The 15,838-nt window shown below is 30.3% G+C and overlaps 2 protein-coding genes across 2 annotated transcripts; both read right to left on the bottom strand.

Moving 5' to 3' along the window:
• Positions 1–672: 672 nt before the first annotated feature.
• On the bottom strand, positions 673–1,185 carry LOC11405454 (uncharacterized). Its single transcript, XM_003612291.3, has one exon. It carries the CDS (start codon positions 1,183–1,185, stop codon positions 673–675), a length of 513 nt encoding a protein of 170 aa, XP_003612339.3.
• Positions 1,186–4,232: 3,047 nt separating this feature from the next.
• LOC11420510 (probable serine/threonine-protein kinase CST) lies at positions 4,233–6,839 on the bottom strand. Its single transcript, XM_024783391.2, has 6 exons — positions 6,691–6,839; positions 6,081–6,439; positions 5,805–5,940; positions 5,573–5,715; positions 5,084–5,207; positions 4,233–4,979 (listed from the first exon to the last, which is right to left on the bottom strand). The coding sequence occupies exons 1-6, from the start codon at positions 6,758–6,760 to the stop codon at positions 4,606–4,608; spliced, it is 1,206 nt and encodes a 401-aa protein (XP_024639159.1). The 5' UTR covers positions 6,761–6,839; the 3' UTR covers positions 4,233–4,605.
• Between the last annotated feature and the right edge of the window lie 8,999 nt (positions 6,840–15,838).

The following is a 15,838-nucleotide window of genomic DNA, read 5'->3' on the forward strand; positions in this document are numbered from 1 at the left end:
AAGCTAAATTGTCCATTTAAAAATTGAGGGTTAAGATTCTTTAATCAATCACTTACTAGACATTTTCTTCATTGTTTGAGTTAGTCACATTTTTTTAAAGTGAAAAAATATTTTCTTTGGTAAATAATGTTAATTTCTTTGTGAAAAAAAAAAATGTTACTTTTCTGAAAGACCAATGTATTTTCTAATAACTTTTACGTGACTTTATTTGACCATAAACTTTGTGACAATATCACACTTTCTAAGAAGGAATTGGATGTTTAGCTTTCGAGGACTCTCTTCCAATCAATCACTCTTGTTATCCTCTCATGTTTTCAACGTTCTTTTTCTTTCTTTAATTGTTCAAGGATTTGCCTGATATTACACAATTTTCTCTTGTTCTTGTTTCTTACCAAGGGATTTCACTTGTACCAACAAACTTCTAAAATAGCCACATAAATGTTATTTGGACAACAATTTTGTTGTCCGACACCGTAAGCATGCTAGAACTGCTTAAGAATTCTTGCTTTAGTAGTGTGCAGTAAATTTTGAGTATGTCTGGAAATAGTGTCAGTTTCACCGAGCTTACAAAGTATAAAAAATAAAATAGCACCTGTATTCATAGCTTATACATAAAATTTAAAAAAGCATTATTTTTTATTTAAAGCTCTTGTCTGAAGAAAAAATAAAAACTTAACTGTTTATTCCTTCAATCGGTAAAACGCTTTCCTCAAAATAAACCATTATCGGACAATAACATCTATCACCTTTAACACCAAGCTCTACAATTTTCTGGGTGATTAAATTAAACCTAGCTAATTGATTATCCTTTTTTCTAAAGAATATGTCACCCTTTTTACCAACTCCTATAGGATGCTTAACATAGAACAACGGATCTACGATGAAGAGTTTGGTCCATGACTCCTTCATTCCAACTTTATCCAAAACTGATATGTGTAAAATAGTTGTTCCTTCATAATTTAAAATCCATCCAATTAATCCATTGAGCACACTCAAGTGTCTAAAAACAGGTCTAGAATCAATACCATCCATGCTTGAAGGTATGGACGTTTTCACAAATACCTCATTGCTTAAGTTAAATGATACCAGATAAACTTCATCATGTGTTTCAGTTTCACCCCACCAGTGACACACTCCATCGGTGTACACTTGAACATCCACTCTATCATTATATTTTGTTGGCATATCTATATCGAGTTTTCTCCAATAGTTACTTTTTAGACAATATATCTCCCACAAAGGGGGTAATGAGGTCCATCTTTCCATATCTCATCGCTATCTTCTACAAAGTTGGGATAAAATGATACATGTCGAATTACTTTATAGTCATATGTAACTTGGTCATAACCAAATCCATGAAGACTTACTATGAGGCCCAAGTAAAGAGATTCAAACGCAAAAGGACTAGGAGGAGTGACTTTGAATTGATTGGTAGCTGGGTTCCACAATACAACTCTATGTGGTTCGTAGTCAATACAAAAATACTAGTCATCATCAACTCTCCCCGCATCTTCAAGACAAAGTATGCCATTAACACTACTAGACTCACAAACATAAAAATAAAATTGCTCTTGAAATGAATTTGGCCAATCAATTGGGTCATATCCCCAAACCTCCCACCAGGAAGAGAATACAATGTAGGTTGAAACATACCCTTGACACCAAACGAATGATATAGGAGGAAAGATGTATCATTGTAATAAGAATGATCCTTGTATAAGAAATTCCTCCTAAACATGCTCATGAAATAAGGGTTTTCAAACAAGAGAGTCCATAATTTTTGTACACAGCAAAATCGAATCAAAGATTTGAAAGGTAATTTTGACAAAACGACAAATTAGGCAACATCATCATGTATGTGATTATTACTAACCTTTTCATTTGCTGCATCCATTGATCACTACACTTGACTCTAAAGACAAGCGGAACGAGTTGAGAGAAGCCTGTTAAGCGTTATCTCTGTGGAAAAACTTTTTTGCAGCAATTGGATTATTGGATTTGTAGAAACAAAATTATTAGGTTTAATTTATAAACCTAAACTGATTTTTCCGCTCCCATGGCACCATGCGATCATTAGACCTAACTTTTGGTTACAGTTATTATATTTTTTGACAAAGGTTACAGTTATTATATTGTTGTTTTGCTTCAAAATAAGTACAATGTATATTTTTTTTTTAGATTTGTTGATACAGCGATTTTTATTTATAGGTATATTTTGTTTTTACTTCAAAATAAACAAGGAAGCTAAGAATCATGACTCATAATATAACTACAACGGGAGAAACCAATCCATCAGGATTTCGATTTATATATGTATATTTTTTCCACACGGAAAATAGCAATTTTTGTCCCTAAACGTGTAAGGAGTGGTTACACTAGTCTTTTTTTTTTTTTTTTTTGGTCTTAGATGAAGCGGGTGAAATTAAACTCACATACAACTGTGAGGTTCTGGGTTCGAACCCAGGTCATGACGTCTGGCCTTGCAATTTCAGCATTTGCCAGTTGAGCTAGGACTTCTAGACGTTACACTAGTCTTTTAATGTATCGAAATTTTAAAATAGTCATTGTTTATGCACCTCATTAATCAAAATAGTTTTTGTTGTTAAAATAATTTTTCACTATTAACACAATCTCTTTTCTTTTTATAGGGATTGATATGACAATAAATATATATTTATTAGTAAGTAAATATATTAAAGGATTGATATGATAGTATTTACAATAAATTTGTCCCGTGAGTATAACTCAGTTGGTAGGACAATGCATTATTATATGCATGGGCCGGGGTTCGAACCCCACTTATTCACCTTATAAGGTGAATTCTAGCCACTAGGCTACCTGACCAAAAAAAAAAAAAAGTTTAACTTCGGACTATTTGACTAACATAATACACAATCAGATACTACTCCCTCCGTCCCAAATTGTATGACGTTTTGACCATTTCACACGTATTAAGAAATGTAATTAATATTGTGTGGGGAAGAGAAATTATGAGTTGTTTTACAAAATTATCCTTAATAAATGTATGGAAAAGATAAATGAAATAATTGAAAGAATAGGGAGTAATTAATAGTTAAGGATATAATAGGAAAAGTAACATTAATATTTCATTGGTATTGTAAAGCGACATATAATTTGGGACGGAGGGAGTATTTTGGAATTTTGATATATTGAAAGACTATCCTTACTCGTAACACATTCATAAAAATGACTATTTAGCATTTTTCTATATCTCTCATTTTTCTTTCTTCTTTTACTTTACTTTTCAAAGACTGAACGATTTACTCAACTTGTATTAGTGTTTTACATATTTTTCTTTGGATTAATTGATTCATAAAAGATAATCTTGTAACTAATTGGTTAGTGATATTTTTTTCTTTGGTTTTCTCGTGTCTAAGATACATAAACGTCAAAATCGCATAATTCAAAAAATCCATAAGCTAGATTTTTTTTTTCTCAAACAAGACCTTGCTTATTGATATTTTTCTTTAAATTAATTGATTCATAAAAGATAATCTTTTAACTAATTGGTTAGTGATATTTTTTTGGTTTTCGCACCTAAGATGATACATAAACTTAAGTCAAAATCGCATAATTGAAAAATCAATAAAAAAAATATTGTTGTCAAACAGGACCTTGCTAACAAATTTCTTGTAAACCAAGTCAAGAATCACACTATAAGAATTCCATGCAAAACTTCTGCTTTTGGTTTCCTCGATTAGGAGTCCAAAAAATTCATTAACATTCTCCTTTTTAAGTATAAGACAGATGAATAGTTTGATAAATATATGTCACAATATTGAACTGATTTTATAGTTTGAACAATCTACTGTCAATTAAGCGGTATCCGATATGGGCTCTAGTCACAAACATTGTCATCCAACTCACTTCATTGAAATGCTGAATATTTTCTTCCACTTTCATAAGCTTTGAATCAGCTTATATTCCATACCTCAAAGCAAGAAGATAAACGTTTTAGACATTGCTAAGTGTTACTTCCAAGTTCCTATTTTACATCACATTAAATTTGGTCTTCCTTCTCATGTTTGCAAAATGAAGCCTCCGTCTTCCTTATACCATGATATACTTCTATAATTTTATCTAAGAGCTGTTCAAGATTCACCCTACTAATGAAATATATTTATATAGAATCAACGAGCTTCTGAAAACGCCATTACCCCGGTTAAGGTTAAACGCTACTGCCACACTTTCATCTTCTTATACTCTTCATCTTTTTCGATATTTCGATACATTCCAAAATCTCACATTACTTGAGAATCAAGGTAATAGTTTATATACATACAACACCAACACTCTAATATCCATTGAGGACCCACACAACAACTCAAAAGTTTATGGTCAAATAAAGTCACCTACAAGCTATAAGAAAATACATTGGTCTTTCAGGAAGTAACATTTTTTTTTTTCCAGAAAGGAATTAACATTACTTACAAGTTACAACAGAAAATAGTTTTCCACTTTAAAAAAATGTGACTAACTCAAACAATGAAGAAAACAAAAAAAAATTCTCCTCCAATTAACTAACAAAATAAACTAAAACATAGAAATGACCAGAAAGTGACTTATAAAATCTTCACCCTCAATTTATAAACTGTCCATAGTTGCAGACTTAGTACAACGATTCTTAGATATCTTCCTTTTAACCTTGATAGCTTTTATGGCTTCCAATATCCCTAAAACATCCTTCATTGAAGGACGTTTTTTAGGGTCAGGTTGAAGGCATTTAAGAATAAGGTGTGCTGTTTCAAATGCTGCCTTTGATGTATATTGACCCTCTAACCTGTAATCAACAATGTTGTTACTTTTCAACTTTCTTTTATCAGAGAGAGATGGCTTTATCCATTCAATTAGGTTTTGCTGCCCTTCAGGCCTATTTGAATCAAATGCTTGCAATCCTGTCAACATTTCAAGCAGCACTACACCAAATCCATAAACATCACTCTTCACATACAAATGACCTGTTGAATAATTTGACATAATAATCCATTAGACTATTTCTCATGTTCAATTATACAATTATTCTCAACTTCAAGTATATATCCATTACAAAATTTCTATTCACCTGTTGCCATGTATTCCGGAGCAGCATAACCATATGTGCCCATGATCCTAGTAGTCACATGTGAATCTCCACCAGATGGCCCAAATTTAGCCAACCCAAAATCTGAAATTTTTGCATTGTAATTCTGTAGAAGACATATAATTGACCGTTAATAGATATGTGGATCGAAAGAGAGAAAAAAAGAGATGTAGAAAATGTATATTAAAATATGATGATTGTTCTGTGAGGTTTATGTATGATGAATGTTCAGCTAACACACTATAGTGTGTTAAAGGTTTAGTTAACAGAACAGTTAGTGTCCAAATTCATATACTTGATGAATATCGCAACATCTAAAAGATGTTTTCATAATCTATTCTGGAGAGCTTAGGAAAATAACTAGCTTATAGCCGTGTCATAAGTTGTTTCCATAGCCTCTCACAGAGTCTTATAAGTGCTTATGTTAATATATAAAATCAAATAATAAGACCATCAGAAAAAATAACTAACCCCATCAAGAAGTATATTGGAAGCCTTGAAATCTCTATATATGACTTGCTTATCCGAGGAGTGCAAGAAAGCTAAGCCTCGAGCTGCATCAGTCGCTATTTTGAGTCGAGTGTTCCAAGAAAGTGGCTCTATGTTAGTATTTCCTAAAAAAACAGAAACAAAATTGAAATTAAACTCAGATCCATAGAAAATAAGTTTGTTCTTATTCACTTTATATTGTCTCAGTTCATACTTCTAAAGAGATGATTCTCCAAGCTTCCCCTTGGCATGAACTCGTACACAAGGAGAAATTCATCGTTGTCCCTACAGTAACCTAGTAGCTTCACCAAGTTGGGGTGAGAAATCCTTCCTAAAAAATTGATTTCTGACTGAATTGTCATATGAACAAAAAAAATATTTAAGTCAGTAGCTGATTATACATATTCATCATAAATAATCATACACTGCATTTGACTCTAAAGATTGTGAAGAGTACAAAGTATCCTCAAAGATTTGGAAATTAACTGACCTGCCATTCTTGAAGACCTTGAACACTATCACGTTTCAATTTCTTGATAGCCACTATCATTCCAGAACCAGCTTTTGCAGGTGCCAGTGTCACAGCATTTAACCAACCTTTATACACTTTACCAAAACCTCCTTCACCAAGTAATGCATCTGATTTGAAACTCTTTGTGGCAGCCTTCAAATCTCCATAACTAAACACCTTTAAATTTGGCATTTCTAGAAACTTCCCACTTATCTCTATGCTTTCATATCCTTTACTATCACTTTCACTATTTCCAATCTCCCAAACTTTACTCTTATTACATGATGATGATGATGATGACTCTTCCTTTGTACTATCATCATTATTACTCCCTAACCCTGTAAATAATATAGTTAATTAATTAAAATTTTGAGCTTTGAACTAAAAAAAGTGCATAAAATTAAATTCTTAAAATTCCAATCCGCTCCCACACAATTTTTCGACGGTCCAATTCAGTCTCTCACAAAATATATATATATATATATCAAGATTAGTCATGTACTAGAGAGACTAACTTGTTTCTGGTATTATCTTTTTTGTCATGACTGAATTGAGCCGCGAGAAAATTGTGAAGGATACGATGACTTGCCTGAATTGTTATGAATATTGAGGGAAGAGGGTGGTGATTGGTGAGAGAGTGAGGTGAAGCAAAGACCCATGTTAAGGTTGTAAACAAATGAAACAAAGGAAAAAATGAGAAAGAGAAAGAGTGTGGATAACAAGTGTAAAAGTCGTAGGTTGTTTGAAGTATATATGTGTGTGATTGCCGTGTTAGAGTCGCGTTCGTCAAAAGGACAGTAAACAAACACAAAAATCACAATCATTTTGGCGTTTTCTAGCCATCATTAAAGAAACTCAGGTCCACACGTGCATATATACAACAACATTATAAAAATAGGATTTTCATTTAGAAAAATGATATTTGAACATCCATTTAGTGATAACTTTTGTGACAACTTTCTCTTTCATACTCACATTATTTTTTACTTTATCTCTCTATTGTTTTGGTTTCCGTGCAAATACCTACTTTTTCTTTGTAAATTATGGTTGTCACAAAGTTGTCAATCAAATTGGTTGTACTCCTCTTTGAATTATAGTGTAGTATAGGGGTCTTAGAAATCTTCCTTGTGTCTAACACAACCTTATAGATATCCGTTAAAATATCCACTATTTATGTTCATGAACCAAACTTAATGGTGTTAGTCGTGAGGAGTGTGTTAAAAGTCTCAAATTAGACAAAAGATGATATGGATATGTGTTTATATAAGTGGCGGCAATTCTCACATTTTATGGGATTGTGTAAGATCCAACCATAATTTATAAGAATAGGTGCAGTGTTTTATTTCTCAATCTCCCATTTATTCAACTTGCATTAGTGTTTTACTACATTGCTAATATTTTTAGATTGTTGGATATATATATATATATATATATATATATATATATATATATATATATATATATATATATATATATATATATATATATATGTATGTTGGTATTTCATTTTGACTCGGTTTTGAAGAATAAGATTCAAATTCATTTATCGAAGTTTTTTGTTAAAGAAACTAAATTAACTCACTCAAATTAGTAGATTCGAACATTTATCAGAGTTATATAATATAAAAAATATATATCAATAATAGTTATATTGGAGTTTTAAATTGCTAAGTTTCCAGCAATTTTCTTCTAAGTGGTAAATATTAATTTTACAATTAAAATTATAGAAATTACAAAATTTTATAATTTTCTTCAAAATTCTATCTAGAATATACTCAAAAGAAACGATATATTAATTACATTTTTATCTTTTGGCTAATTGATTCGCAAAAGACCATATTTTAAATAACTAACCAATAACAAATATTTGTTTCATGTTGATTTATATAATAAGTTAAATACATATTTTTCTTTGAATTAGTTGATTCATAAAAGATAATCTTTTAACTAATTTGTCAATGATAAATATATTTTCTTAAAAAATGTAAGAAGGATAAAAAATTAGGATGTCAAAATCGCATAATTGAAAAAATTAATAAACTAAAAAATGTTTGTTTTGTCAAATAGGACCTTGCTAACAAATTGCTTGTAAGCACAGTCAAGAATTTCCCTAAAAGAAATTTCGTACAAAGTTTCCTAAACTGTGTCTCACAAACAATTCATTGGCATTCTCCTTTTTAAATATAAGAAGACAGATGAATAGTTCGATAAATATATGTCACATTGAACTGATTTTATAGCGGTATCCAATATGGGCTCTAGTCACAAACATTTTCATCCAACTCACTTCATTGAAATGCTGAATATTTTCTTCCACTTTCATAAGCTTCGAATCAGCTTATATTCCATATCTCAAAGCAAGAAGATAAACGTTTTAGACATTGCTAAGTGTTACTTCCAAGTTCCTATTTTACATCACATTAAATTTGGTCTTCCTTCTCATGTTTGTAAAATGAAGCCTTCCTCTTCCTTTTAATTGGTTCTAGATTTTTGTCTTAAAATTCAAGCCAAAACAACATGTTAAACTTTATCAATCAGAATTTGTTGAATACAAAAAATTATACTTTATGGAAAAAGTTTTTTAATTTTAAAAAACGTCAATCACATTGAACTAAACCAACATATATTTCGTTGGTTTTTATGAGAAAATACTGCAAAACCAAATGAGATAGTTTATAAATTGTTTGGATTGAAAATTCTCCAATATTAAACACATAAAAATAAAAATAAAATGGCTTCTTAATTCTTGAATTTATTTTTTTAATTGAAGAAAAACCAACTACCTTTTACGCGGCTGTGTAAAATAATGTACTCCAGCTAGGAGGAGAGTAAAATAACGAAGAAGCATCGCCGTTCATATTCAACGGCGCGTCGAGTTAATTTCAACACCACGCTCTTGACTTTATTTATTTGCTTGCATGCTTTCCCACTCAGTGGGAATACTTTGTACTATTTGCTAGTAGTTCTTTTTCTTTTTTGGATGCATTGTATTTGCTATAATTTTAGCATTAACGAATATAATCCATGTCATCAATCATGAATTAGTTTAAGTGATAAACAATTTAAACCTTTCAAGTTAGAGGTCAATGGTTTAATCTATGTTATTGGGTATTAAGAAATTTGGTTAACAGAGAATAACTCATAAATTCATCAATAAAGATTAATCATTGTTAAATGACGATACAAGTATCGTACATAAAATGTGGTAACTCAAAAAATACATATTATAAATCTCTAAAATATATTTATGAAGTTTTATTGTAATTTTATCAGAGACTATGCAAGACAATGTGTATGATCTCCATCTCCATCTTCGTCCCTCATTGCATTCAGAGTTTTTTTTTTTTTTTTTTCTGCTTATCCTCGTCCACGCGAACAAGTCTTCTATAGACATAACCCCAAATCATATTATTTGAATTTCGCTGGGTAGTCTAAGATGCATTGTATATATGTTGCAATATTATTTGGACACTGCAAAAATTTTGTATATATGCTACAATGTATGTAATTCGTCGACTATTAACAAACAGTAGGGTAGTCTAAGACGCATTGATCGCACTATAAACCTATATTAATCAATTTACAAAAACTTCACTTTCAATATCCTCTGTTTCACATCACCTAAACAGCTAATTAAAAAAATTCCCTAAAAAAACTAATTGAAAAATTATTTTTAATCGATTTTTTTTTTAACTATTGTAGTTTTACAAAATTAAATCATCATCGCTTTCAACTTCATATTAAAGTAAGAAATTTAAACTCTGGTTTTCTCATCATCGCTTTCTTCGTTTGAGCCCTTAATCTCTTAACCAATGTTATGGAAGATGATTTCTATTGGCTCCAAGAGTGAAACCAAATCATTGTGCTTTTTCTTCACCTCCATTTCATGAAAGCCAACAACTTATTAAAAGAATGAACTTCTGTCATCGTGAGTTTAACTCAGTTGATTGGAACAATGCATAAAATATGTAAGATTGTGTTTCAAACCCCGATCACTACCAACAAAAAGAATGAACTTCTTCTACATAGAAAACTCTTACAGCTCTAAAAATCCACCCAACATGATCTATTCTTGTAAAGTCAGATAGTTTTATTTTCTTTACCCATAAATTCTCCATCACTTGCTTTCCCTCAAGAATCTAGGAGGTTGAACCAATTGATAGGAACTTGAATTGTAGCAAATGCAGAAATTGTATTATCAATGGAAAGGCAAGAAATATTACAACATACCTCTATAATTCTAGAGCAAATAATTTTACTCTATCAAACCTCACAAAAGGGTTCTAATCGTAAAGACACTCCATGAATAATCCATTGCTATATATTAACACATCAAGAAAGAAAAAAAATCAAAGACGGAATTTTCCGTCGCACAGTAGTTCAAAATTCTGTAACAAATAGAATTTGAGACGGAATATGCAACAAAATAATTTAGTCGCAATAATTTGGGGACGGATTGCTACTGTCCATCGCAGAGTTGAGACGAAATCGAGGATGCAATATATTTATTTAATAAAACATAACTCCTTCATTTTGTCCCAAAATATTGACAGGATCACTAAATTCGTTCCAACTTTAGATTAGTGATGAAATTTATTTTTGATTTATTATTTATAAATTCATTGTGAGGAAAAATATAAATTAACTCCGTCACAAATATATTAAATTTTGACAAAATCCATTTTCAATATGTCACAAATTTATCACATTAAATTGTATCTATTTTATAAATTATATTTCAATAAATTCATACACAAATGCTTATCCATTTTTTCAATACGAAACATGTCATCATACTAAGCACAACATATAAGTATCTCTCAATACCATCAAATTTTAGTCAATTCATTCAAAGGATAATATTTTTTGAAAATTCGGTATTCGATCTTAAAATCGAATAATTTGAGTAATCCCATTTAAAATCAGAGTAAAGCTCTGTATGGATTTTCCCATTGAAATTGACATTAGAGGGAATCAAACCTGAAATCTTGAGAGGAGCGAACTCCAAGATCCTAAATCAACAACTAAATCAACCCCAAATGGGTTCATTCAAATGATAGTTGATTTGAAAGTGGCTATAAAATATCCAACTACATCTTCATTCTTTCAATACTAAATATTCCATCATAATAAGCATAACACATAAGTATTTGTCAATAACATCAAAGTTTACTCAATCTACACATAAGATAAAAGTTGATTATAGAAGTGTCTTCAAAATATCAAACTAAAATTAAAGTAGGTTCTTCATTCCCAAAGTCAACAACATCATTTGTACCATCTGGTTCTAGGACTAGCTTTACAATTAGAAGAATTGATATCCAAATCTATATTTGCATGTTTGCGAATATGGAAAATAATTTATTATGACAAGCGATGATTGATTGATTTCTGTTATGCAATCTTGTTCCTCAATCGTTCTTCAACCTCTCCATTATACCATGAACAATATCAATATAATTCAAATATTGATTCAACTTAGAAATTGAGGCACGAGCATGCACGATTCCATCAAAACCAAGTCCATATAGGCATATACTAAACCCTTTCCATTTCTTCCAGCAACAGCTCCAATCATTAAAGTATCATTAATTATCAGACTTAGGTTGAATACAACTCTCATCATTACCAGAATCAGAAGGTTGAGATTGAGACTCAACTTCTGAACATAGATTTAAGAAGTTATCGTTGAAAAACAAAAATTATCAACTAGGAGATTGTTAATGCTCTAGGAACAACAAAAACAAATCATTAATAGTCCAATCATTATGTCCAAATTATTATATACTGACTATTAAACAACTAGATCATTGAGCTATGTTTGGTAAAAATAGCGGATAGCTGATAAGTTAGCTGATAGTTTTTAGCTGATAAGCTAGCTGATAGCTTTTAGCTTATAAGCTAGCTGGTAGCTTTTAGTTGATAAGCTAACTGAAGTGTTTGGTAAAAATAGCGGTTCAACTAGCTGATAAATGTAAAATGACATAAAGGGTATTCATAATTCATAATAAAAATTATATCATTAATTTAAGTATTTGTAATTTTGTAAACTAATTTTTCTTTAAAAAAATACTTTAAATTTATTAATTTAATATATCCTATGTATTATAAATTAAATTAAATTTTATTCACTAAAATTTTATCTTATATTTATTATCATTTAAGTGTTTCTACTTTATAAAGAAAATAACATTTACCTCAAAAACAAAAAAAAAAAGGTAGCACTAATAGAGTAATACTAATAACAGAGAATAAAGAAAATAACACTTACCTCAAAAAAATAAAAATAAAAAGTAACACTAATAGAATAATAGTATTTTGTTTCGTAAAAAAAAATGAAGGTATATATTTTTTCAAAAAAAAAAGAAAGAAAAGGCCAGCTGATATATATACAAAAATTGGAATAAAGGGATAATAGTCTTTATTACGTAGCTTATTATAAAAATTATAATGGATAAAAATACAATTTAAATGAAATAATAAGGGTAAAATTGGAATAAAAAGTGAGAAGCTATAAGCTCAAACGCTACTTGGAATAGCTTCTGAAAAATAGCTTATAAGCTCGTGAAATAAGCTATAAGCTCATGGTGAAAAAGTGTTATCAAACAGAACTTTTTTTTGTCAAACGAGCTTATAAGCTATAAGCTATAAGCTAAAAGCTCTTTTTTTTAATTTCCCAAACAGACCCGAATAAGTAAACAACAAGATCATTGAATAACTATGGATATATCAATGTCTTTATATAACTAGTGAATTTCTTATCTCAACTTACTGACTTTTCGCGCGTCCTATTGGATTTTAGATTATACTTCCGAAAATGTAAAACACGTTGAAAAAGAGTAAATAGACAATTACCCCCCTGAAATTGTAAGTTTCGTCAATTATCCCTTTAAAATTAACAAAACTTCAATTACCTCTCTGGAATTGCACAACGTTAATCAATTTACTCTCTCCGTCAAATTTTTCTATTAATGAACATGACGTTTTGTAAATACCCCCCTAAAGTTTTGCATTTATATGCAAAATGCCCCCTGAACTTGAAAATTTATATGTATTTTTTTATGTGCAATGAGAACTATTGTTGTTCTTTTTTATTTATTTATTTGGGGGGAAATAGGATACAAAGGTAACATATTGATTTCCTTGATGATTGATTTATTAAATTTAATCTGGAGAAGTGAATGAATGATACCATCTCCAAAACGTTATGTTCACAAACAGAAAAATTTGACGGAAAGCGTAAATGGATTAACGTTGTAAAATTTCAGAGAGTAATTGAAGTTTTGTTAGTTTCATGGAGATAATTAACGAAACTTACAATTTCAGGGGTGTAATTGCATATTTAATCCGTTGCGGGTAAATTGGAGAGTGGGAAATGAAATTCTCACACATCCAATTTGTTGAGCTAAGGCCCAAAATGGCTATCTAACATAAGGAAACAACTTTTCACACCCTTTTTTTTTACAAGATCTTTTCACGCCCTTTAGTATCACTTGGAAGAAAAAATTGGGGGGGGGGGGGGATTTTTTTTTTTGTTGCTAAAAATATATTTCTTGATAAAAATGTCATTCAAAAATAATCTTTTGGAACAACATAACAACATAGTTAGTTATTGGGATGGTTGCTCTTTTCACCCGTGTGTCTATGGCTCGATCCATTGGTGATTATTACTCTTTAAATTACGTCGGCTAAAATATGGTTTTGGTCCCTGCAAATATTTTGCACGGACCTTTTTCAAAATCAAAAGATTTTGCATGGACTATTTCTCTAATAAATGGGTTCAGTCATCATGTGCCACGTATGTAAATTATCACAAAAGTGGAGTCAGCGATCAAAACCAAAATGAGGCATATTTGCAGAGACCAAAAACAACAAAAAAATTTACATGGACTAAAACCAAAACGAGACATATTTGCAGGGACCAAAAATCATATTTTAGCTAATTCTGTCAAGAACAACATAACAACATAGTTAGTTATTGGATGGTTGCTCTTTTCACCCGTGTGTTGCTCAAAATACTTGCATCATCTAAAGATATCTTTCGTTAAACAGACAGAGTAAAAAAAGTACTTTAAATAAAGAGCAATAATCTAATTAGTGTAGATTACATTGAATTTCAATCGTTCATGATTTGGCTAATTGGATATTGGTCTAACTTGCCCGTGATTTTTTTTTTCGACAAACAAAAAATTAAGAACTTGCCCATCATTCAAGGGTTCATGTTGTCACACCATATGAGCTGGAATGGATAGATTTACTATGTATAACTGATTTGGTAAAAAGTCAAATGTCTTTATGTTTATGTTTTAATCTTGATCATTTGTGGTTTGATCTAATGACAATTAATTTATTTATGGATATTTGGATGGTTTTGGTGTCTTATTTGTTTAAATATTTATTCTACAAGAATTTTTTATTCTCAACAGATCCTAAGAGATGAAAATTTTGGTCACTTAAAGTCATCAGACTTCCTTACATACGGATTAAAATCATGCTAGATACCACAATATATGGGGATCTAACAAGTACTATAACAAGGCAAATTCTATGGTACACCCAAAGATATGAGTGTATTGGCACACCAAATCATTAAATTAATAGTTAAATATGTTATTTTTTGAAGAAAAAAATTATTTTCTATCACCTATAATTATAATAATTAAATCTTATTTATCAAAAACATCGACGAAATAAAATTTGATTTTTCTGAATTTTTAGTACTAGTGATAGAGAATTTTGATTATCTTTTACAATAAAATGTAAAACAATTAGTATGATTTTTATAAACAATGAAATGATGCTTTTTTCTCATGAAATGATATTTTCTAAAGTATAAATATCAACAAATAGCTTTTTATTTCATAAAAATGATAGTTAATTTATAAATTTTTGAAGTAAGAGTACCGATACACCTTAATTTGTGGATGTACCGTAGAAGTACGCCTATAACAAAAGAACACATAGAGATTAACCTAGGTGGGCTCGCATTAGAAGAGGTAATACTATAAACAGAGCCGGTCCAATAATCATAAAAAAAAATAAAAAAAAATAAGTGTGACTTAAAACAAGTTTTAATATTTGAGATCTCATTCGTATGTATATGAGGTCTTTTTGCCTTTAAAATTTAATGAAAAATAATTCTTATGTTGGTAAGCCTAAAACGAGGGTTTTAGTAGCCTTACCCTTAGACCGGTCTTAACTATATATATTTCTAACTAAAAAGTCATTGGCTTGTGATTTGTGAATCAATCAAAAACTATAAACCAAGTGATTAAAATTAAATTTGTGGAAAGCACTTAATGATAAGAGATTATTTTATCTTACATTACCATGATGTGGTCATGCCTTATATGGAAAGGATCAACACGAATGCAACGGCTTATGCGACAAGGCCGATCTTGTTCTTGAAACCAGTATCATTGAATTAAGCATACCGCACTCAACTCATAAGCCATCTTGCATGCAGATCAAGGTGTTGAAACTTGAAAGTACAATTTGGCTATTGGCCAAGGCTCGTGTAATTGTAAATGATTCATGCTACCATGCTTCAACTCATAAGCCACTGGTATGGTATGACCCCCTAATAGCTAAATATACTACTTTTTCTGTATCATAATAATTGTTACATTTGCGCACACAAAAAAATATTTTAAAAAAAGTGTCATTTTTAGGTAAAATAAAGATTAAATTAAATAAAAGGAAACAAATGCAAAGACCGGGAGCATTAGACCCTGATC

The sequence above is a fragment of the Medicago truncatula genome, chromosome 5 (assembly GCF_003473485.1).
Source record: "Medicago truncatula cultivar Jemalong A17 chromosome 5, MtrunA17r5.0-ANR, whole genome shotgun sequence".
Lineage (NCBI taxonomy): Eukaryota > Viridiplantae > Streptophyta > Magnoliopsida > Fabales > Fabaceae > Medicago > Medicago truncatula.

What these genes read in the sequence shown, in the direction of transcription:
- LOC11405454 (XM_003612291.3), bottom strand. Translation starts at nt 1,185, where the DNA reads ATGCCAACAAAATATAATGATAGAGTGGATGTTCAAGTGTACACCGAT.
- LOC11420510 (XM_024783391.2), bottom strand. Translation starts at nt 6,760, where the DNA reads ATGGGTCTTTGCTTCACCTCACTCTCTCACCAATCACCACCCTCTTCC. An exon ending in GGAGAATCATCTCTTTAGAA is followed by an intron (nt 5,716 to 5,804) that starts GTATGAACTGAG and finishes CTGTTTTTTTAG; the next exon opens with GAAATACTAACATAGAGCCA. An exon ending in CCAATATACTTCTTGATGGG is followed by an intron (nt 5,208 to 5,572) that starts GTTAGTTATTTT and finishes TGTCTTCTACAG; the next exon opens with AATTACAATGCAAAAATTTC.